This window comes from Corvus hawaiiensis, chromosome 6 (genome assembly GCF_020740725.1).
Source record: "Corvus hawaiiensis isolate bCorHaw1 chromosome 6, bCorHaw1.pri.cur, whole genome shotgun sequence".
Lineage (NCBI taxonomy): Eukaryota > Metazoa > Chordata > Aves > Passeriformes > Corvidae > Corvus > Corvus hawaiiensis.
In genome coordinates, this window is record NC_063218.1 from 50,468,080 (window position 1) to 50,491,224 (window position 23,145).

Sequence of the window (23,145 nt, forward strand, 5' to 3'; positions counted from 1 at the left end):
AATGTAGTTGCTTAAATTGCAGACCTAAATTTCACCAGGAAGCAGGAGAGATCACAAGCTCAGAGGTTATGCACAGCAAAATAGCAGAGAATAAAATGTTTATATGATCTGAGTTGCCAGCCATACAGTGCTGCTGAAGGTAGCTTTGACATATGTCAGCCTGGTGCAAGAGAGTGAATTTTTGCAATTCTGAAAATATCTACCTTAGCACTGCACTTTTTCACAATGGTACCACACTGTGAGTTCAACTAATTACAGGTTCCATTTCGTGTGAATCATTTGACATTTCATGCTTCTGAGTATTAAAGTAAAATCCCCAAATCCTGAGTAGCAATATTTTATCATGAGATGGAAATAACTATATACATCACTCAGTATGAGTGCACAGACTTCAACTGAGCTACTTCAACACAGTTCGAATGAGGCTCTGGCTTTTACCCTTTGTTTTAAGGAGGCTCTCAAGGTATAAACAATAATTTCAGAATTATAACACTAAAATCTCCAGGCTAAGTGCTTAAGAAACTAAATCCCATCAAGGCTGGCATAACTTAAACACATTATTGTTATTTCTATATTCAAAATTATCTCAACAATACAGTGCTTGATTCCACGACAGCTCATCTGTACATTATCAGCATAAATCCCCAGGACTTAAGAGATCCTTTTGAGGGAAAAAATACTGAAAATTATGCCTATGAATAAATAAACTTGTCTCCTTCAGCCAAATGTTAAAATAAGAGGCTAGATATTTGAAAAAAAATCTAGATAAACATAATTCTGCTGTAACACACAGATTGAATCAAATTATTTCATTGCCATTTCTACGTTCTCGTTATTTTGATCATATTATTATGAGGTATTTAACTCCACTTGTCTCTTGGTTTAGCATTTGTTATGATTTCAAGAGGCAGTACCATGGTATAAGCCTTCACAAGTTTGATGCTCACCCTTTGGTATCTCAAATTCTCCAAGTAGAATTCTACTGAGTAGAAATCCTCAACAGAATTAATTACTCAGTCATGTTTGTGCACCGAAAGATGTAACTCTATCCGTACTCACCCGGGTGGGCAGACACAACCTGACACACAAGGAAGGTGTGCTGAGAAAGTGAGGTTTAGCAGCTGATTCTCACAAGTCCTCTCTCTGCTGAGCTCAGGATCCACTTGTGGATTACTGCAGTTAATAAAAATCTGTCCAACCGGGCAGCTGTGTGCTGGGGGATAAAATTGACAAATGCTTTAAGTCTTTGTACCTGAAATTTTGTATTCTGTAAATAATGTGTGCAATGAGGGTTTGTAACACAGAAATATAACATCCAGCAATGCTAGTAACATTTAGTGGCCTCTCCTGTACATAGTTAATTCCATAGAAACCTATATTTCTCATACAAAATACTGAAAAGAATATATTCCTTTAGTAAGGGACATGACTTTCTAAACTGTTAATCAGGAATTGGTTCTCCAAAACAGAAATGTACTACCAACAGAGAAACAAAAATCAAGAGAAAGTAAAAAAACTGTCAAGAGAAGATCTGAGACCTATATTTCACTTGCCCTGCTGAAGCCACTGACTGTGAACAAAGCAACCCTATTGTACTGTTACTTTTGGGCTGCACTGAGCATACTGCGTACACAAAAAGTAGTGTCAGTGTTTTGAATTGGTTTTGGTCAGTTGCTGGGGTTTGCTGCTTACTTAATTTTTTGTTAAGGAGAGAGGTTCTGGAAAAATTGTGAAAATCAGTCAAAGCACCACCTTCAAGTGCATGGGAAACAGATTTCTAGCCAAGGAGTTGGCAATTCCAAGATGGAAACCTCAAATAAATGTCTTTCTCGCTGACATGAGAATCATAACACGAGCATGTACTGTAATACTTCATGCCATATGAAATCCACTGTAGTAGGAAAAGCAGTTGATTCATTGCCTTGCAAAATATGACAAAATAATTTCATATTTCTATTAGTCAGGGTTTCTGGAGGGAAAGAAAACGTATCTGTGAAAAATTACTGGCTGTGTTCAGTTTGTACACTCATATTGTTTGGGGCAAAGCTAACCTTTGTCTGCCCTTCTGAAGGTCTGCTGTTTATCCTGCAGCTAAGCTTACCTACATTAGCAATCTAAAAAAATAATATTTTAAAGTACTGGGGAAAAAAATTTGCTCTGATTTAACAGTATTTTGAACATTTAGGCTGCTACAAAGCAGGAGTGTTACTTTCAATCACACAAATATATAATTATGGATCTCCTGAAGTTAATTTGTACACATTACACTGTCTTCTAGTTCAGACAAGAGGTTCCACAGAGATTGGAGGAAATGTATTCATTGGACTTGAAGTATCTTTTCCCTCTCTTCACTCACCTATTATGTTGTTATCACAGTTCATTACTCCATCCCTGCAATGGCTGCAATGGAAATACACAAAGACGTAGTGAGAGCCAGGAAGATCTAAAACATTAATACATTCTATTTAGTAATGCAGGAAAAAATCAATACAAAATAATTTTGCAAATGTTTGCACTGAACACTATAACTGTGGATAAAGTGCTCATTGCCTTAACACATGAAGAACATTAGTTAAAATTATGCATAAAGCAAAAGCTTGATTACAAATTAAAATGCATGGGCTGACAAAAAAATATGTACAGGAATATACCCCTATACTGCTCCCCAACACACATTTCCCCTCCATGAAACAATTCAAAACCGCATAAAACCCAATCCTAACAAGATACTGTGTGCAGGGAAGCACTGAGAAACCTAACACTGTCTGCTCCTTTCTAATTAGAGCCAAAATAGTCCAGTACTTTTCTAAAATGGTAGCAGCTCCTATTGCAACTCATTGTCAGGAAAAACTAGCTGTGCTGGCTTAGTTTCAGGTCCTGGTCTTCACTAGAGAAGCAGAGTCCATGAAATCCAGCACTGCTTTCCCATTCTTTTGCAAAGGCTAAGGCATCCCCAGGACTCCTACGGCTACTCAGCAGAGTCAGAATCAAATTCTGTATGTGCTACACCCTCTCTGTGAACACATTAGACCCCAAAGCCCTGCAGGAAAAGTGCTCAAGGAATGAACAGTATCACTCAGGCAAGAGGAAAAGGAGTACCAAAGGCAACTGAGAGGGAGGCAACTCAAATATGGATATAATATCAATGAAATATTTTAAAGAACTGCTTGAAAGCAACAGAGCAGAAAAGCTATTCCTTAGAAAAACATGAGAAGAAATTCCAGTTTGAAAGTGGGAAGTTCCAAAGAAGAAGCAACTGAGAGGAAAAAGGACAGGGACAATATATTAAAGATCATAATTTTTTTCCAATAAAAACAAAGTGACAGATAAAACAACTTCAACACACAGTGGTTTTTTTTCCATTTCATCCACACATGTATTCCTACATGACCCCTAATGTATCACCTAGCACAAGGCAATTGTCAGGAGCTGACAGTCTGTACCTCTGCATTTGAAAGCCACTACTCCCAACAGATCTATATACAGCCTTATTAAAACACCTCGAGTAAAAATCATGTCTAAATGGGAGACACAGATCTCTAATTCTGTCTTAAGTTCTAGTAGTTATAAACCAGTAGATTTTATTTTTATTAACACATTGACACAAAACATAAGCTGCCTGATCCCAAACAATTGCACTGAAATCAACAGAAAAATGATTTTTGTCCACAGTAATTTTTTGGATACTGCATTTGTGGATGATCACATTGTCTGCATTCAGCCATATATATCCATCACAGTGCTCAGCAAAATTAGCTAAACAAGACCTTTGAGGATGAAGATTAAAGATTTACCAGGAGAAGCCCCTTCCCATGACTGCCAGTGCTGTTTGGCACATGTTCTGTAAACAAAAATACCCTGGGAGGGCAGGCAACAGTGCACCCAGCCTTTGCACAGCCCCATATGCACAATGGGCTGTCTGGCACCCTCCAGGGAATCTGCCCTAAGGTAAAAATAAGCCAACCTGATGAGTAAGATATCGACTTACAATAATCAGTATTTATGGACAGCTGACAATGATGCCTTTTCCTGGTCTTAAAATCAAGAGTCAAACACGGTTAGAAGAGAAAAAGGGATTTTACTTTGGTATTTATTTTAAGGATCCTTAGGTGCATCACATCCATGTCGAATGCACCTCAATGCACATCGCAATGCCCACCCCCCAAAAGATCTGGTATAACATTATAGGTCTTACTAATTAGCGTATCTATTAAAGATTCCCCAATGAGAGGCTCGAGTGAGCCCCCCTCCCCAAGGAACCTTCCCCTGGATGGTTCTATCTAACAGAATGTGTTCTGGAGAACACCTTGGGGTCTGGGGCACACTAACCCCCACCTACGAAGCTTCTAAAATGTTTAGTCTCCTAGCCTGACCAACAAGTCCAAGAATGTAGGCAAAAAGCACTAAGAACACAGAAATTGTAAAAAAGGGTAACAGGGGTGTAAAAGAAAAGGCAAAAAATCATCACAGCATCAACAAGAGTAAGAATGAGTTTGTGTGTGCTTACTAAGTGCCCCCATTGCAATAGATGCCTGACAACACCAATCTCTAATGTGGCTTTTACAACAAACTAAAGCACTACACTGATTTGTCACAGACATGATTCAGTCTGCTCCGCTTTTAATTAAGTGCTGTAACAACTGATACAAGCAGTGAGAGCTCAGATATTACTTTTGAAAGCTTGTTATTTACAGAACTTGTTGTCCACATTATTTAACCTTTTCCAGACAGAAATTACTATTGAAAAGGATGCATCTGGCAGCATCCAGGATCATCTAACAAGCTTTCTTCTCTAATGTCATGACTGCGATGATGCAAATGGAAGAGCAAGAGGACAAAAACAAATGCCAAATATAAGGAACAGTAACAGAGATGCTTATTTACCATTGGCTGCAGCTGACAGTTTTTTGTGTTGTTCCTTAGTTGGCAAAAGCCACATTGCTCTTTTAAAATGATTCTATACTAGAGGAAGACAGATTCTTAATAATTCTTCATAAAAGGACTTAGAATCTGGTACAGGGAAGGAGAATAGCAATGAAGATCTAAGGACAGTCAGGAAATCTCTGAGCTTTTCTGAAGCTCTCCACATTGGTATGGATATAAGAAATTATTGTGCCTTTCTTTCTGCTTTGCACTTCAATATATTGCATTACAAGGCACAGCAGCCTAAAAAGCCTGAATTCTAAAGGACCTTTGTCAAACGTAGAAAACGGATGCAGGCTTATTCTGTATATTTCATTAAAAAATAACTAAAACAACAAAAAGGAAACCCAACAAAATAACCAGAATTGTTTGATAGAGCTCTTAAAATTGTGACACAATTACGTGTTATGTGAAAACACAGTTTTGTATCTTACCATTTACCTAAAGATGTCACAACATTTTCTCCAGGGGGATAGTCAATTCCTTGAAAGTAACATGGGCATTCATTTCTGGAGTAGAGAAAAAACATGTAACTGATTAACCCAAACTGAAGAAATAAAACAAAATTCCCATTGACTTAATTGCTGTTCAAATTTCAGTTGGCTGCTTTTTTGGTTTAGGTGAAGTTTTTCTTGGTTAGCTGGTGGTTTTGTGGTTGTCCTGTTCTGTTTTGTTCTTTTTTAACGAAAGAAATTGATCTCAATACTGCCATACAACTCAAGCACATTTCAAACCAAATCAGTAGGAAAGTGGAACCTTATGTTTTGCATCTCTTATATGCCAAAAACCAGACAGAAATGTAAGAACTAGCACTGATGATGTTGGATGAGTGTACACGCTATAGAAAAGCTATTTTTGATTAATACAGACATCAGTTCTGTATAGGTCTAAGAGACCCTGTCAAGTTTACAGATGCGTATCATCTACAAGGGTAGATGTTTATTAGCTTCCCACTCTGACTTGCGAATATGGTGGTCCGAAACAACAGGTGTGAGTATCAGAACTGCAATTTTACCCACCTCTGCACACATTGTTCAGTCTTGGTATCCAAATACATTCCAGAGGGACAGGCACAACCTTCAACACAGCCACTGCTGCATGTCTCTGGCACAGACAGTGCTTGGCAGGTTCTGCCACAGGTAGATACACAAGTACTGTACTCCTTTGTATCTTCACATGAAAGAGCTGTCCAAATGAAACAAATCTCTCAAATTGCAGTGCAAGAGACTCAAGTACCTCCCAAAAGTTTTCTGATAAACATCTCCATTCTTTCGTTCCCAATCACATTAAATTCCACTAAAATTGCTATCTTGGCACTAGGTTGTGTAAACTACACAGATGTAAATCCACAGTAATAACAAGCGCAATGAGTCTGTGCAGTTAATCCAGATTTACACTGTGGAAACTGAACAGCTGAAGCCTTTTTGCCTCTAACTCTGAAAATACTTGGCTCTTGTGTATGGGCTTTTGGAAGTGCACAGCACCTTAAAGAAAACATTAAAAGCATTAAATAAAATGTGTATACTTTGCAGACGTTGCACAATACCATCTTAAGTTTTCTTCTATCTCTCTCTATATATGTCTCTTATAAAGCTCTACTGAAAAAAAGTCTGAAGCTCTTGAAATACTAACAGATTCACGTATTTTAAATGCTACAAGTATGACTTTTTAAATAAGAGAACTGTACTTACTTCCAGAAAAGATAAATAAAATCAAATGGCTTGAATGACTCTTTCAATCAAAAGTGGACACAGCCATTCAGGCCATAACTAAAGCAAATGAGCCAGTCTTGTCAGATATATATACAGATATTCCAGCTTGAGATGCTGGAGCTGGACCAACTTAATCCTCTTCATCATGCACTACAACATGGATAATTACATGGTGTGATGACAACTGTTAAATTTTAAGTTCTTGAATGTTCATTAGAAATGATTTTCAGACTTGTTAATAGAACCAGACCAGACTCTGACATCAGGGGTGTCAGTTTCAGGTTGCTTGATCGGGTTTCCAATTCCATATTTTTTTTAAAAGGTGTGTGAGAGCCTAACATGTCCTATCAATATCTTTTGCATCATTAAAAATTAATATAAACTGAAGAATTTAATATTATCCCACTCCTTTGCTTGTGAGGCTTTATGGAGTAGATAACAGACGTGATCTATAAAGATACGTAAATTCTGAATTCTTCTCTTTGTTTAAAACTAAATAACAACAATACCAAGTTTCAACACTTGCTTCAGCACTTCTTGTATTCCGGTGTTGCTGACAGTAAGAGGATAAGCCAAGAGATTGTCAGCAGAAGTTGACAGTAATCCAACTAAAACTGCTAAATACCATCATTCCTCTTCTTGTTAATTTAAAAAATTAGATAAACCTAGCACCTACAAGGAAAAGAAATCTATTCATGCAGTTCATGAATAATATCTATATGGTACGAGCTGTGCAACGCCATATAATAAGGACAGACATATTTTGAATTCTGTACACATTTGAAGTCCTCCAACTATTTAAAAAAAATCTTTATAATGTTTCATAGGTCAAAGAAGTAAAGAAAGTAAACTGTAAAGGAAGAATCCTCTAAGAACACTACTATTAACTCTGTCTTGATAAAAAAATAACCTTGTCTGGCACACAGAAGATCACACTAGAATTAATCCTTTTCTCTTTTAAAAGAATGTATTGATTTAATTTTATTTTCTGATTGTCTCCAAAGTGCTCAGGCAGTAATTATTTAAGTCTAGAAGTGAAAGTAAACTCACCACAATCTGGGACAGCTCCTCTGAAATCTATTACAACTCCAAACCTTCGGCAATGATGAGCGTAATGGGCCAGAGCAGAGCAAAAACAAGTCTGTCCACATTTGCAAGTGTCTCTTCTGCACTGCTCAAAATAGGGAACAGGACTCAAATAGGGGTAGCATGGAGCAAAAAGATCTTTCGTAAGGATGCTACAAGCTTCCGCTGCATAAGAGGCTACACAAATAACAGATTAAAAACTGTTTCAGTGAGGGAGTTCAAAAAGACTTGGAACAAAAAGTGTCTTCTATACAATGCAACCAATCATGGTTATATTCTATTGCCACATAAATCTTTTAATCTTTGATAACTACACAGGTATAAAGAAGAACTAAGGTTCACGTCCAAATCTGTTACCAAGAATGCAGCTTTTTAGTGCTGCACATCATGTAAATACTCAGAAGACAGGTGATGCTGTAGCAGGAGACACGACAATTCCCAAGCATTGCTGAAATTACAGCAATGTAATTAATATTCTACCTCTATGGCTTTACAAGTGCGTAGTGTCCAATACAAGAAGTGGTAGGAACTGTGAAAGGGATATAACTGATGATCTACAAAGTCCATAATTATTAAAGGATGACTTAATGACCTATCTGTGGTCCTCATGGCATCAGCCACCTGCATATTACCCCACCTGGACCCTTTCAGCTAAATCTATAGGCTGGCAGTGCATAAGCATCTTTTTTCCACTCATCCTCTTCCACAGTAGACAACTATCAAGTATTTAGGGTTTTTTTAGTATTCTCAAAAACGAATACTGCAGTAGTTTTGAGTCTCCATCTTAACTAGTAGCATCACCAATACACGACATACTACCAAACTTTAATGCATGTTTAACTTAACACAGTGTAACTGCAAACCAGAAATAAAATTGATGTGTTTCAAGTGCCTCTGCAAGTATTACAAAATCCTCAAACAATACACACTGTGATTTCTTAGGGCATTGAACTCAGCTGCCTCTAGGTACTAATTTCTTTAATGGGTAGGACTGGTAATTGCTGTACCTGATCCAACTAGGAAAAAAGGCACAGATGTGCTAAGTAGAAATGCATTTGTCAATAAGAATAGGCCTTCACTGCCCACCTGCCTGCAGATGAACATCACACGGATCCACCTGTGAACTATCACGCACAAGAACGCACGCCGATGAAGTTTTCCACGTGTTTCCAAACAGCTCTGGAGTGCTTTCTGTTACTCCAACCGGAGATCTTTTACAAAACAAGTTAGCCAGAAAAAACATGGTGAATTTGCAGAATGGTCTCAGTTCTAACATCCTTTGATTCAAGCTCCTCTTTCACTGTTCCATATTCTCATGCACTTCCCCGTAAAACTGTAATCCTAAGTTTCAGGACTCCTCTCTCTTTCCAGGTACAGACCCAGAAACAAAAGAAATGTCCTCTAGAGACTTTTTAAGGAAGAAAAGATCAAAATAGACCAAATTCCATTTTTATGGAATGACTCATTCAATCATAAGCATCACTGTCCCGATAGTTTGAACTCCTTTATTTGTATTTTTGGCTCCTTAGTGATATCCGATTCATTTTTAATCTCTCTTCTACCTGTACTTTCCTGTCTGTTGCTGACTTCCCAGGCTCTTTTCCTTTCAGGAAAGAGAAAAGAAAAGAAATCCAAGCATCCAGAAATACAACTGCAAAAGCAATTGATACCCATGAGGCCCAGGTAATAGAAGCTGAATGATAAAGACTTTGATCAAAATAACCAAGGCACAATAACATCATACAGAGAGAACGATCAAAACTGTGCATTTAAACATGGAGTGCTACACTTGAGGAAAAAGATTGCATTAGGCACACAATCAGGAGTATTGTCACTGGCAAAGCAGCTGGGATTCAAGGCATTGCAAAAGACACCACTGCCTAGGGCAAGTCTCCCAAATCCGCTGTGGGTCAGGCTGGTTGCGTACCTGTCAAGATGATTATACACTACAGTCTGTGTCATGTCTCAGCACAATTCAGAAGTCCCCAGGTTTAAGTGCTTTTTTGCACAAATGCCAACTATTGAACAGCTGCTCACTTGCATGAGAGCAATCCAACGACTGTCATCAAAAATACACTACAAAACTACTTGTCAAACAGAAATATTTTAACTGGTTTTACATAAATATCGCTTCATCGAGATGCTGTCTATGTATTTCCTAGTCTCATTATAAATAATAGTCTGATAATACTTTTGAATCTGTAAAATAAAAAATGTTCAAAATTCCACTGATATATTTGTGTGTGTATATGTCTTTTTAAACTGGAAATATAATGGAAAGCTTTTCCATTCCTCAATTAGTTTTGAGTTAGAAAAATTGCAATGGTCTTGAGAGAATAAGTTCTCCTACTCTTCCTTATCATATCTTGGTAAAAGAACTATCCTGTTGTGTCCTAAATTTGTGTTCTTCTCCCAGCTCCATTAGGCTACTCTAATCCACTGGAAGCCAATTTGTTCTTTAGTGTCTGTGAGAAGTATGTTGCAAAGAAACTGGGCAAACAGCAGTTTTGACTATGGTGCTTGGGCAGCTCTGACCACCTCTCACTGCATCCCAAGGAAGAGAAGCTCAGGGAGCAGCCTGTTCCTGGTGCTGCTCTGCAGGAACTGAACAATGGAGGCTCTGTCAGAGACAGCAGATTAGGACTCGCAGGAGAAAACAGGAGCTGGAAAGAGATAGACTCTTGTAGAGAGGCAGAAAGTTCCTTACATAGGCCACTCTGTATTTTGGACAACATTTTTCTGGTAAAATAGCCCTTGTGCATCATGTACACTCCACCAGAGTTTTATATTAAAAATTTATATATATAAAATATTTTTTAAATATATATTTATAATATATATTTCAAGCAAAATCTGGCTTGATATTCTGTAGCTGAAGCTATAGATTTTGTTAGCAAACTAAACCCTACTATCTATCTCACTAATGAAAAACTTCAAAATAAATTATTCTTGGTATCTATCCTTTCAGCTTCAGTACACATTTGATCTACCACTCTAACTATGGATATTCATATACTGGCAGATAAAAATCTTGCAGCTCTGCATACAGAAAATCATCCTCTGTGTTTCCATTGAAGGTTCCACAGAGGCCCACAGTGTCATCCTTCCACCGTTCATCCACTTGAAGGTAAAGCCTCAGTCCTTCTCTGTCGTAGAGGATCTGTAATCCAATCTGTGTCTTTACTTGCAGAAATACAGAGGAGAGTTTCCGTATTTCAAATAACTCTGGTGAGTAAAAACAGAGACTGTTGAAAGGGAAAGGAAATCTGCTTGAAATTTACATTTTGTTTCTTGTCATTTCACTCGTTTTGGTTTATAGCACTTTTATGTAAGTTTAATTTTTCTCCTATTTTCCTCTAAACATTGATTTCTCATGAAAGATTATACTGATTCAAACTTTAAGAACAAAACAAGAAACTTGTGAGAGTCACCACACTTTTTAAAATGCACTAAATGAAATCAATTTAAAGATATAAACATTGCAGACCATTTTTTGTAGACAAACTAATCCTATAACCAGGAACACGCTTCCTGTGTTACAGCATTTTCTTGTGAAATTCCCGAAGAGCCAAGGCCTTGCAGATATCAAATGTACTAATGATCTGCAAATAAAGCTCTCATTAAAGATAACACTAAATCTAACAATCACGTATTCCTATGTAGAATGCCAGACATCTTCAGGATGGAGATTTAAAAACTCAAAGCAAAAAGAAACAGAATTCATTTTTTGTCTGAAAATCTGTAGCTCGTCTCCAAGGGGCAATAGGACTCTTTCTGCTTAAATTTACATGAGTTGCTTACAAAAATGGGAGAAGAAATTATTCCATTCAAGAATAATAATTTTCAAGAGGCAAGAATGTCCCCTCAGGCAAAAACTAACAAACCTTGCAAATGTGAGGGATGGCATTTGGACTTGTTAAAATAAATACAACCTTAACAAAAGAGACAACTAGTCCAGTGCAGCCACTGTATACCTCCTACCATTAGTGTAAAAAGTACATCAAAAGCGAATTTGCACAGTGTTTCTTAAGAAATAACGATATTGATACTAAAATATGCCTTTTAACTTCAGTATGTTAGCAATATTGACAGTGTCACAACATGCACAAATGCCATTAAAATATTGCTCTAGTGTTTGTTCGGATTTATATGCTTTATTCCTTACCATCTGCATAAGGCAGGTTAATTTTGAACTGGTCATAGATCAAAACATCTCCTGAATGAGTCAGAGTCACTTGCCTCTTGGGGTCCTGCTTAAGAATAAGGCTGATGGATTGGATACATGATCCATCCTGGTTCTGCAAGTGAGAGCAAAACAAACAAGCAAAGTTATACTTAGTGGGGAACTAAAATTTTAAGTTATATCCTGCTTCTCTAGCAGAGTGCACTTATAAAATATGCAGCTTTACAGCTAAGTCAGAAAGTTCATTATTTTGAATGATTTCCCATATGTGCCTAATAACACTAACCTGCTATGCAAATACAGCACAGAATTGGGATTTGGAAAGAAATTTAAACAATTTTTACATAGCTTAGTACCACGACACCCTCAACTCATGAGACACCTTGATTAAAGACCCACTGAGGCTGAGTTGATGCTCACTAACAACACTGCATTATCTACAGAGCAGTGCATCAAACTCCAGATTTGTACTTCAACGTGTTCTGATACACTCAGCTTCTTTTAAAGCATATTTTAAGATACAAAATTCTTTTAAAGGCAAACATTAATGAAAGACAGAAACATCTTTTAAATCGTTATTTAAAACGGCATCTAAGTTAATTATTTCTGAGGGGAGTTGTAGAGTAAACCATGTTCATAAGCTCCCTGGATGAATATTGATGGAAGAAAGGCAGCATCGTGACAGCGTAAAGTATCACCACATCCAACTGACCCAGCTTGCTTCTTGCTGCTACTGTTGCTTATTCTTATTTCCATTTCACTTCTTCAAGTCAAAATGTCATACAGAAAAAAGCACAAGTAGGAATACTGCATTGCAGTCTGGATGAAATATACTCAAAAAAAAATCCTAGACCAACCTTGTTCACTTTTTTTACACCCACACTCTCCAGTGAAACCGAATTGTCAGCAGTACCAAAAGCAGCTAATTAACTGAAATTCTACAGCAAATACACCTCTACTAAGTAACATGGAAACAAGTCAGGTAGATGATTAACAGTGGTCAATTACAATCAAAGTTTTTAGGACAGGACTTCTACTTTCCAGAGTGGTGCTTTGGCTTCCAATGCCAATATGGAAAGAATGCTTGTTAAAGAATGTATATTAACTACAGCAGGTTAACAGATTTTTCTTAACAAAATGAATTTGATCACTACTTAATTTCTTAAGAAAAATATTTTATCAAAGAGAATCAGGCACAGAGATAGATCGAGAGATGACTTGAACTTCACCATGTCAGCACTGACCTTGCTACATGCTGAAACACATCAGAATCCAAATCCACATTTTACTTTCTTATTGATCCAGAAGGAAATCACGTTTGTGCCACTCCTGTTACACTCAAATCTCTTTAGCACAGCTTGAGACACCAGCTTATTTAGGCTGGCCTAGTGTGGCTGGATAAAGTCAAGAGACTGTCCATTCCCTGCCATCTGCAGACGAAAGGGGGAAGCACCCAGTTGCTGGTTCTTCTGCTCAGCCTCCTTCACTACAAGACCTTGTAACCATTTAACAAGTATTCCAGAACAATGACAAAAATTGGGTCCACTCTTGTCACACTATTTGTTCATCTTACTCTCATCTCAATTATGCATCTTTGATGTTTCATAATGTCCTAACAAAAACCATCTCTCTCTTACCAACACCATTTTCAGCACAAATTCAAAACAGTCTTACACACCAGAATATATACAGACATCACATGGCCAAAGAAAATTCTAGGTCTCCCTGCAGAAAATTCCAAATTGATTGCATCTGGAACTGTGCTGCAGCCAAGAAATAACCACCAGAGGTGTTGGAGGCCATATTATTCAGCCCCACTGCCTCCAGTCAAGCCATAACTAATGATGAAACAGTAAAATTCTAAGCATCTTCAGTGCTGAAAGAGGCACTGAAAAAGACAACCTTTGGACAGCTGCACAAATATCAAAATTATACAGTGAATAGGATCATTCACAGTGCAAAGAGATTGGAACGTTCAGCTTAAAGATTTACACTTTTATTCAACTCTGACTTTTACTGGGACTTCAAATGCTGCCCTGATTGTTGAAAACCATTCCTAGAGCTGCAAGTCGCACTACCATGTGGCTCTGAGAGATGCTGAACTAGCACAGAGTAGATCATCTGTCAGCTCAAGTACCATGGACACAAGTGCACACCTCGGTGTGTAAAGATTAAAAACTACATACAGAAATTCCCTGTCTCTAGACAATGCAACAGTGATCTTTCACCGGCAGAGGAAAAGATAAAATGAAACTTGAAAATAGGAGGTTATAAAAATAACTGGAGATATTTCATCAGCTCAACCATCTCTCCTGGACTGAGTGAAGAGAGACATCTGCCCTGTGAAGCCACGTACTTGCAGCTTACCTTGCTGTCTTGCCTCTTTACTAAGAAATTAGGTTTCTGTGCATTTCATTCAGCAACAATGGATACAAATTGACAATACGGTTGGTCTTTTAAAAAGCTGAAAATAAAAGAATGTCTGGAGGCATGCAGAACAGAGGAGAACCAAGAAAACAACCCTCCACAGTATGTACATTACTACACAGTATCAACAAAAGCTTTATTATTCCTTGAGGCTTAAACTGAAGGAGAAATTCTGCCTGACAATTGTTCTCTGTTCCAATAGACTGTTTCTTTCTCAGCACTGGCCCTGTCAGCTTTTGGCAGGTGTTTTCACAGGAATGGCCATTTCTCTCACTAGACTCTTAAAAAAAAAAAAAAAAAAAAAAAAAAAAAAAAAAAAAAATCTATATTCAGAAGACCTTCTCATCATACAAACTACAAAGCCAGTGAGGCTGTCACCTGAAACTCAGATAAGGTTAAGCTGTGCTGATCACTTGACTGATTCTCCTTCCAGAAAGTGCTTAAACAAAATTTCACATCGTTTTGAAATAACCTGCTGCCTGATGACTGTTTATGTCACCAACTCTAAGGCTCAGGATGACTGGATTCTTTGTGATTCAGAAAGCTGAAATCTCCCCAGGTATTTTCTTTCCACATTTTCTAGTCTGCTTGAATGAGATGGGAGTGATAAGGCTTTTTTAAGGAAGCACATAAAATCTCAAGCCATCAAGAAATATGAGATTCCACATTACAAATCTTTTAGCTTCCCATTTCAATTCATTAATTTTTATAAATGGGAAAAAAAAAATAATGGAGGGTGCCTGGGGAACTGAAAAGCAGATCTCCTGCCAAGTGGTACCAGCTGGTTGATAATTAGAGACTTGAATAGCTGCACTGAAGCCCCAAATTCTTGCATTATACTACACAAACTGTTCTCACTACCCTCTTATCACCCGTACACTGATAATTAAATTAGCAGCATGTAGTTCTGGGACATATCCCATAATCCTCTGATTACTCTGTTAACATCCAGAATGCTTTACTCAGACCTCTGTAAAATCAATGCCTGTTAGGGACTGATCAGGTTACTTTTGTTAAAGGCTAGGTGAGGTATGAAGCCCAACATGCAGTAAAAGCCAAGAGAATCTGGTTTTTTTCACCTACAAACCACCTGGACACAAAGACACATTAAGTAAAGTCACAGAGTGAGGCTGAGGAAGAATGCAAGAGTCACCACAAAGCACTCTGCAGTCTCACCAGCGCTGCAGAAAGCCAACTTGTTTGGTTATCACTTTCCCCAACAAAAAGTAACCACAAAAACTAAACCAAAAAGCGTAATTCTGTCTGTTTGTATGCAGAGTGTTCCCTAGCCCAAGGGAATGAGACACACATACATACTACGCACATTATCACAGCAGATATTTGCTCTGTTAATTGATGGGCTTTTCAGCAGGTCAGGCTGAAAGGTACTCTGCTGTGAGCTTCGGCAAGAAGTCACTTTGGCCTCAACTCTCATTTGATATAAAAGTTGCCTAGACAGTTTCTCTGGGGATTTCCTTTGCTTTTCTTCCATTATATAGTTAATCTATACTATGCACAACCACCTTTCTCAAGCTTCTTGGACCCTGCAAAATTCTAAGACTATGACACTGAATAGATGTATGCCTATGCCTATGTTTTGTTTCACATATATTCCTTTTATTTTTTACTTCTTTGAGATGATACAAACTTAATCAGCTCCTCAGGTTTCCAAGGTTAGCACAGAATGAAGCCAGCCCAACTTGTTGAAATAAAACCAAGCTAACTCAAATAGGTACTTGAAGGGGGGAATTCTAACAACAACCAAATACATCTTGAAACAGCTTCAATCTTCCTATAAACAGGAAATTCTAGCAGGATCACAAGAAAAATGCACACAGAGGTTAAAGTGTGGAAGTTCTTTAAATGTGCATGTCCTTGCCAAGACTTCATTTCACAGGCCTCACTGTAACACTTCTACCTCAAAGAGCTGAAGGCTGTTAGAGTGTTATACAGAGATTTTATTTCCTACCCAGGAATCCACTTTTTCAGCAGTGGTAACTTCTAGGCCCTGTCACATATCTCATCTAGGGTCCTGATACACTTCTCCTAGGAACCATAGAAGAGACATTTGTTTGTGGATCATCAAGTTTCAGAATATATTTGGTTTCTATCCAGTTAAGCTATTTTTCTTACCTCTCAACTTCTACCACTGAGATGGGGGCACTCCCTGCACTCAGTCTCCAATCTCCTACCTGGACTGCAAATAAAACTTTCTATTATAATAAACTTGTCACTGCAACTTTATTCTAACTTTCTACTTAAAAGTCTTTTCGGTGATCCAGAGAAGTAGGTTAAAATGCAGAAATAGAAAACAACTTCTGAAATATGCCTTTATAAAGTGTAGCATGACAACTGATATAACCATTTCATTTCTCCAAGGAAATCTCAAGTGCATGAACAATAGAAACTGCAGAGAAAGTGACTGCAATCATTAATGTAAAAGGACTTACAGAATCACACATTTATTTAGAACACAGAAGAAAAATAACGTAGCTACCTCCACAGAAGTACAAAGCAAAGGTGCAAAATCTGATTTTATGTGAATTATGTAATAATGTGGGCCTAACATATATAGATGGTCTAGAATCATGGCAAAGTCATATTTAAGGCTATATACACTTCAAATGCCGGTACAGTTGCTTCTAAGTAAAAATTATTACAGAAGGCCATTGGAGACAGAACATAAATCTGGCCAAGATACGAAGTCTCTCTCCTACGGTGAATCCAGCAGCTTGGTAATCATGACCTTAGTATAAATGTGGGCCAAATCCTGCCCTTACATGCACATGTAGAACTCAGTGAGAAAAGCCTGATTCGAGAAAACAGCTAAGTTCAGTGCACTACATTTCCTGTACCATGTATGAATTTTAAGATCTGTTCTATCTTGACATAACTGCCTGAAAATTATTAGCCCTTTCAAGACTGTAATAAAAATGAAACTCTGTAGCCAAAACCTTACCAGTGCTCCATACCTCACACATAGTTTTATAATACATGCTCAGAAATGCCCATACAAGACAAATGAAAGAACAGGTCTTGGATGTAAGGCAGACAAAAATATTTGGTGACTTCTGTGTACAGCATCAAAAACTTTCAAACACAAAGTAGTATCACACCACTTTTAACAGCACCCTTAGGATCAGCTATACACATGCACAGGCTTGTAGCTTGCTTTTCTTTTTAAATGCTTTTTTTCCCCTCCACTAATAGGCCCTTCAGGATATAAACACTACAAGAAGGCTGCAACTCTTACCTGTCCACAAGGAGCATTTTGCAAAGATATGGTGAACATTCCAGAGGTGCGGCTCTTTGCCAGAATATATTGGCAGGTGGCTTGGAAAGTGTATTTGCGCCCATCAAAGGTCATGAAATGGGTGTCTCCTGAAACGGAGCATTCAGCTGAAAAACATAATAAATAATGCATGTAGTAATAATACAATAAATAAGTAAGCATGTAGTAAAGGCAGAGTACTAATCACAGCAATAGCTCTACAGTTATAACTACTGGTGAGTTCATACACTCTGATACATTCTTTAATTTATAAAATTGTATTTATGTTACAACCAGGTGTTAGGAACACAGTTAGGAACTTCAACTTTTCCTTGCTTTTGTTATGGAGTTCCCACCTGATGCCAGGCCAGGATACCTGAGCAGCTCCTGCCCCAGAAAGAGGCAATAATGTGTGTCATCCTTATGTTATGGGTACTGGATTTGTGGCTCGTAAGACTGATTTTCAGAAATATTAACACAGTTACCTGATAAGCCAGACCATTTTAATATTTAATCTGAGTGTGTAGGTTGAAATAAAAATGCAAATACATAGTGAAATACCATATTAAGATCTAAAAGTACTATTTTACGTGAAGTAAGAACTGAGTTATCAAACAGTTAAGTATTCAAGACTTTGACACACCTGGACATGTAAGATTTGTACAGATCCACTTTCCTCCAATGCAAGTGCTGAAATCAAAACAAAAAGTTTTCATACTTTTATTTTCTGAGTTATACCCAGCTGTCCCTCAGTTGTTCTTCATGGATTCCTTCTCTATGGAATGAGCAGCAAGTGTCTTGAGACTTACAAAAGGGTACAACAGAGTTATCAGTCTTTAGAATGCCTGGAATCTTGTCATGAGGACACGATCACGTGAAATTTAATCCATGCATCCAGTATCACTATTGTTTCTTTTTAGCTCCTTAATAACCATTAGAAAAGCTAAGGATTAATAACATTGAGAAGAATAAGCACAAGCACTTTGAATCCTATGACTTCTAAAGACAGAATTATTGTGGGAAAAAAGTTGCACATCTGCAACTTTTTTCAGTCTAGGTGATCCAATAAAAGGCACTTTCTTGTACTACAAATTTTTTTTCCAATTTATAAAATTAACTTAAGAAATTCCAAAACAGCAGCTTAATGTCACAATTACATTAGGGTCTTTATGTCCAAGTAAGACAATAAAACCAGGAGACAAAGACGAAGTAGTTCTCCTGTTAAGATTTTGAATTCTAAATTATTTTTATTTTTAAGGGAGAGTTCAAACCGAAAAAGAGCACCAAGTATTAATAGTATTCTCTGCAATATTTGTCATTTTCTCTCCTTCCACATTAATGCCTCAATAGTTTATCTTTTCCTTAGTTGCAAAACATACATAGAACAACAATTTTTGTATGGAGGAACACGAGTACATATCAAGTTTATCCCATTTCTAAATGGGATAATGGGAAATGGGCCTTCAGGAAGGCCTACGATCATTAAGGGATTTGGTTCACAATGCAAAAAGAAAAATTACTAACCAGTTATTACATTCTTCATAAACCACTGAACCTATTTCAAAGAAACTTCCATGGTAGTCACAAGGACAGTCCATAGGCTTGACACACAATTCATTTTCATAAATTAAGCCTAGAAGGAATAAAATAACAAGGAAAAACTGAAATATCTATGCCAATGGCTGACAGAGCACTAACAATTATATTCAAGAGCAACACAATGGTCATGTATGATAGTAAAACTCTAGACTATTTGTTACTCATTTTCACCAAAAAAAGGGTGCATTTGAATTATATTAAATAAACTATATTACAGGGATCAAGTGACTAAATTTCTCAAGATACACTAAACATAGTGCAAATAACAAGTATTTAATACCAGGTGAGAGGGAGAGGAATCCATGCATACACAAAATAACAAACCCAAATATACAAGCTGTGCTGCTTTGAGTACCTTTGGCTTATTTTTTAACACATTTACAAATCTTTGCCTCTGTGGTCCTTATTTTACTGAAATTTTTTTTGCCTTTTTTCATTATTACTATAATTATTATTATAATTCTTTTCTTATCAGAGAACCAGAAGCAAAAAAGGCTTTACCAAACAATAAAAAGCATAACTTATGACATATACATATAAGAGGCTGGATTTGAAGATCCATGGCACAACTTTCTCTGTCCCCTTTTAGACAGAATTATGTAGCCAACAGAAGCTAATTATTAGGCATTGGATATTAACATCTATTTTGGTGATGAGGGCAAAGTTTTGCTACAGGCCACACTGCTGAATACCTCACTTGCCAGGATGAAACAACAGTCTAAGAGCCTCGCTATCAAAACCTGTTTCTGGCCACAGGAATGAGTTTTATTTAGGTCATGGTTTTGAGCTTTCCTAAGCACTCTAACCAGGAAAAAAACCCAAACAAAATAAACCCAAGCGACCAAAACAATCCTCCCCCTACCAAAAAAAACCATTCAGCAACCACCAAAATCAGGAGGGTGGCTGCCCTGTAACAACAGAGCAAACCCCATTCTTTCACTGAAATTGTGCAGCTCTACTGCTAGAATGTGGATCTGTGCTGAAACCCATTCCTACATTTTACAGGGAGGAAAAGGCTCTTGTCAGTTAGGAAAACAAGGTCAGTTATCCCCTCTCTGTTGGCACTCAGTTTATAAAAGAGCTCCTGGGAATGCTTTATTCTCGTCGGGTCATATAGGGTGTAACTTGGGGAGGAATCTGGAAGTTTTACGGAATCAAATACAGTTTTGAGGAGCAAAACTCACCATCTGGGCAGTAGCACCCATCAATGCAGTGAAGCTCACTGCCAATGCACTGTGATTGTTGGTGACAGGAAACAGGGCAGCAGTTGATGCATTCACTGTAGGTCAAGGGCTCAGCACAGGTAATGGCTGAAATACAGAAACAGGCAGAGAAGTAGAGCTACTGCCAAAGGGCTTAAATGGATTGCCCATGTTTCTTTCAGGTATTTCTCTTCTGGCTAGTCAGTTGAGTATCTATTCTCTACATAAACTTTGTCTAAAACAATGGCTTTCCTAACACACAGAGAACTGACACATATTTATATATTCCCACTCGCTCCATTTAAGGTGCATTAAGAAGGAATAATCTTAAATTACACTTTCTCTCAGCAGAGCTATTTAGATATTCAGACCATCACCAGAAGTGGTCAGAACACCCATTAACAGAGATTTTTTGGAACCGCAGGGGAAATCTCCTGTCATGGATGACAAAGCAGTTTTGGTCCTGTGTTCCAGGCAAACAAATTAGGTAACCTCTTTCAAACTTACTTTATGTGACTTGTAAGATGAAGTCTTATGCAACTGCAATTTAAGTTTATTTTTAACACTCATGATACACATTTTCTGTATCACAAAGCCATGAAGACTTTGACAATATTTGAAAGAGCAGCTCCACATAAATAAAAAGGTTGAATTACCTTAAAGAACAACATTGTAATAAGCTTAGTGCTTTAAAGAAATATGGTACAAATCACACATATTAAAGAGGAAACCCATTGCATTTGTGTAGCCTTGAAGTGAGTTTGACTCACTTAAGAGCTTCATTAAGGATGAGTCCAAAACTGGAGAATGGCAAAGCAGTAAAACTATGAAGGACACCCTTCTCAAAATACAATGAGCAAGCAGCATTTCCAAGTACAAGAGCATGGGCATTACCACACTGCTGGAAGTGCACACGCCATCCATGAAGTGGCTTTCCTGCCTGGGCACATGCTCTGGCATACTCAGTGAGTGCTCGACACCAAGTTGCATCATCAGCTGCTGACCTTACACAAATAAAACATGAGACATTATTGTGTATCTCCATTCAAACATACAATCATAACCTCATGAATGCTCCTGCATTGCATCCAACCATGCTGTTTGAATCTACTTCAACAATGTTCTAAAGTATTGTGCTGTTGGACTAGGTTAAAAGTCTTAAAAGGATAAAAAACTTTCTGCCACACTTGAAGAGAGATCATCAATGTAAGTATTAATACATTTGAGACCTGACACTATTTTCCTGAATAAATCCACAAAAGCCAGAGATACAGCTGTATAAGGACACTTCAATAAAGGTCTTGATTTTTACAGAAGGAAAAACATCCTGCAGAGAAGTCAGAAGAAGCAAGTGTAAAATTTCTACCAGTGAGCCACCAGGGTACAAGAAATGGAAGTTATCTTCTGAGCTGCCTTGGTTTATTTAATCTAACTAGTCAAAACCACTCGGACCAGCAATATAGCAGGTTATGAAATGGTAGCGTAAGTTCAAATAGTAATCAAACTCCTCTTTTCAATAGATTACCATACAGCTTGAAGAAGCCAAACAGGCTCATTCACTGTGACTTTTTGTTATAGTTAAAAAGGCTGTAGAATGGCAGAAAGCACCTAAGGATGTTTCACACTCAGAATCAAAACAGATGACATATTCAAGGGACGTAGACTAACACATTAGGAAAATATCTGGGCCTGGCTTTGGCCATCCTTATACCAAAGAAAACAGGAACAACTCCACAGCATTCCACAGCAGTAAAACTAGAACAAGTGAGAAAAGCAAGATAACAGCACAATGATAGATAAAAACTTACATGCAGAGAAAGCCACAAATCTGTTCATTTAACATTTTTAATTCATTCTTATGATAAAAGGACCATGGTTTTTTATAATAGCTTTGGAATTAGCCAAAAACATTCACTTACATGCAGAGATCATTTGTGCAGCTTGCCATAAAAGAAAGAGGACTCACATACTCATGACATTGTTTAAATGGGGGATGTAACAGGATATTACACAGAGCATATGCCCTCTGAAACGAAAGAGACAGCTGTTGTAATGAGGTTTTCAACAACAAACATAAGCAGAATAAAATAGAATGCTGTGGAAAATCAGAACAGACATCTGTCTGTGTCTAGGAATCACTTTCCTCTCACCAAACAGAAGCAGTGTTAAGCAACATCTTGCTCTTCATGCCAAAGTTTCCATAACATTGAATCTTTTATCCAAGGTCATGTCGGTGGTAGTAAAATATATCCCTTCCCCAAAAAGAGCATAGTTAATTTTGCAACTAAGCCAAGACGACCTGAAAAAAGCCTTCATTTTAATTAAATTACACAGTAAAAGGCAAGAGAAATAAACCCTAGCTGGCATCAGCTTCAGTTTCAAAGCACTTTAAGTTAAGGGTTATAGCCTGAAAATACTAATTAAAAGGAAAAATTACTTCAATGTCATGGAAAAAAGCAACAATAATTGTCTTTTTAAGCACTGGCAAATGAACTGCGCTCTGGCTCTGGTTTTGCTTCCCTGCTTCTTTCTATCCTTCCTAAAGGGAAGGAATGTGTACTAGTTCTAGAAGAATCCCATATTTTACAACTTGTCACTCATTCAGCTTCATAGTCAAACACTTCTATTGGCTGTTATGCAGACAGTATAACATTTGAAAAGATCAAGAATTAAATTCAGAAGAAAAGAGGGGCAGCAGGGTGGAGGGGAAATGATTACAGGACAAAGGAAGATCTGATGCAG

At 37.5% G+C, this 23,145-nt stretch overlaps 1 protein-coding gene across 1 annotated transcript in view; it reads right to left on the reverse strand.

Moving 5' to 3' along the window:
- The window catches only part of OTOG (otogelin), a 94,754-nt gene that overhangs the window by 59,565 nt on the left and 12,044 nt on the right, over positions 1 to 23,145 (reverse strand). The window contains exons 8-21 of the mRNA XM_048308285.1: positions 22,323 to 22,429; positions 21,298 to 21,407; positions 20,386 to 20,511; positions 19,127 to 19,235; positions 18,246 to 18,292; positions 17,585 to 17,730; positions 11,887 to 12,019; positions 10,769 to 10,946; positions 8,808 to 8,932; positions 7,686 to 7,898; positions 5,943 to 6,108; positions 5,358 to 5,432; positions 2,357 to 2,400; positions 1,060 to 1,213 (exon numbers count right to left, since the gene is read on the reverse strand). Coding sequence (XP_048164242.1) covers positions 1,060 to 1,213; positions 2,357 to 2,400; positions 5,358 to 5,432; positions 5,943 to 6,108; positions 7,686 to 7,898; positions 8,808 to 8,932; positions 10,769 to 10,946; positions 11,887 to 12,019; positions 17,585 to 17,730; positions 18,246 to 18,292; positions 19,127 to 19,235; positions 20,386 to 20,511; positions 21,298 to 21,407; positions 22,323 to 22,429 — 1,733 coding nt within the window. The remainder of the gene's footprint in view (positions 1 to 1,059; positions 1,214 to 2,356; positions 2,401 to 5,357; positions 5,433 to 5,942; positions 6,109 to 7,685; positions 7,899 to 8,807; positions 8,933 to 10,768; positions 10,947 to 11,886; positions 12,020 to 17,584; positions 17,731 to 18,245; positions 18,293 to 19,126; positions 19,236 to 20,385; positions 20,512 to 21,297; positions 21,408 to 22,322; positions 22,430 to 23,145) is intronic.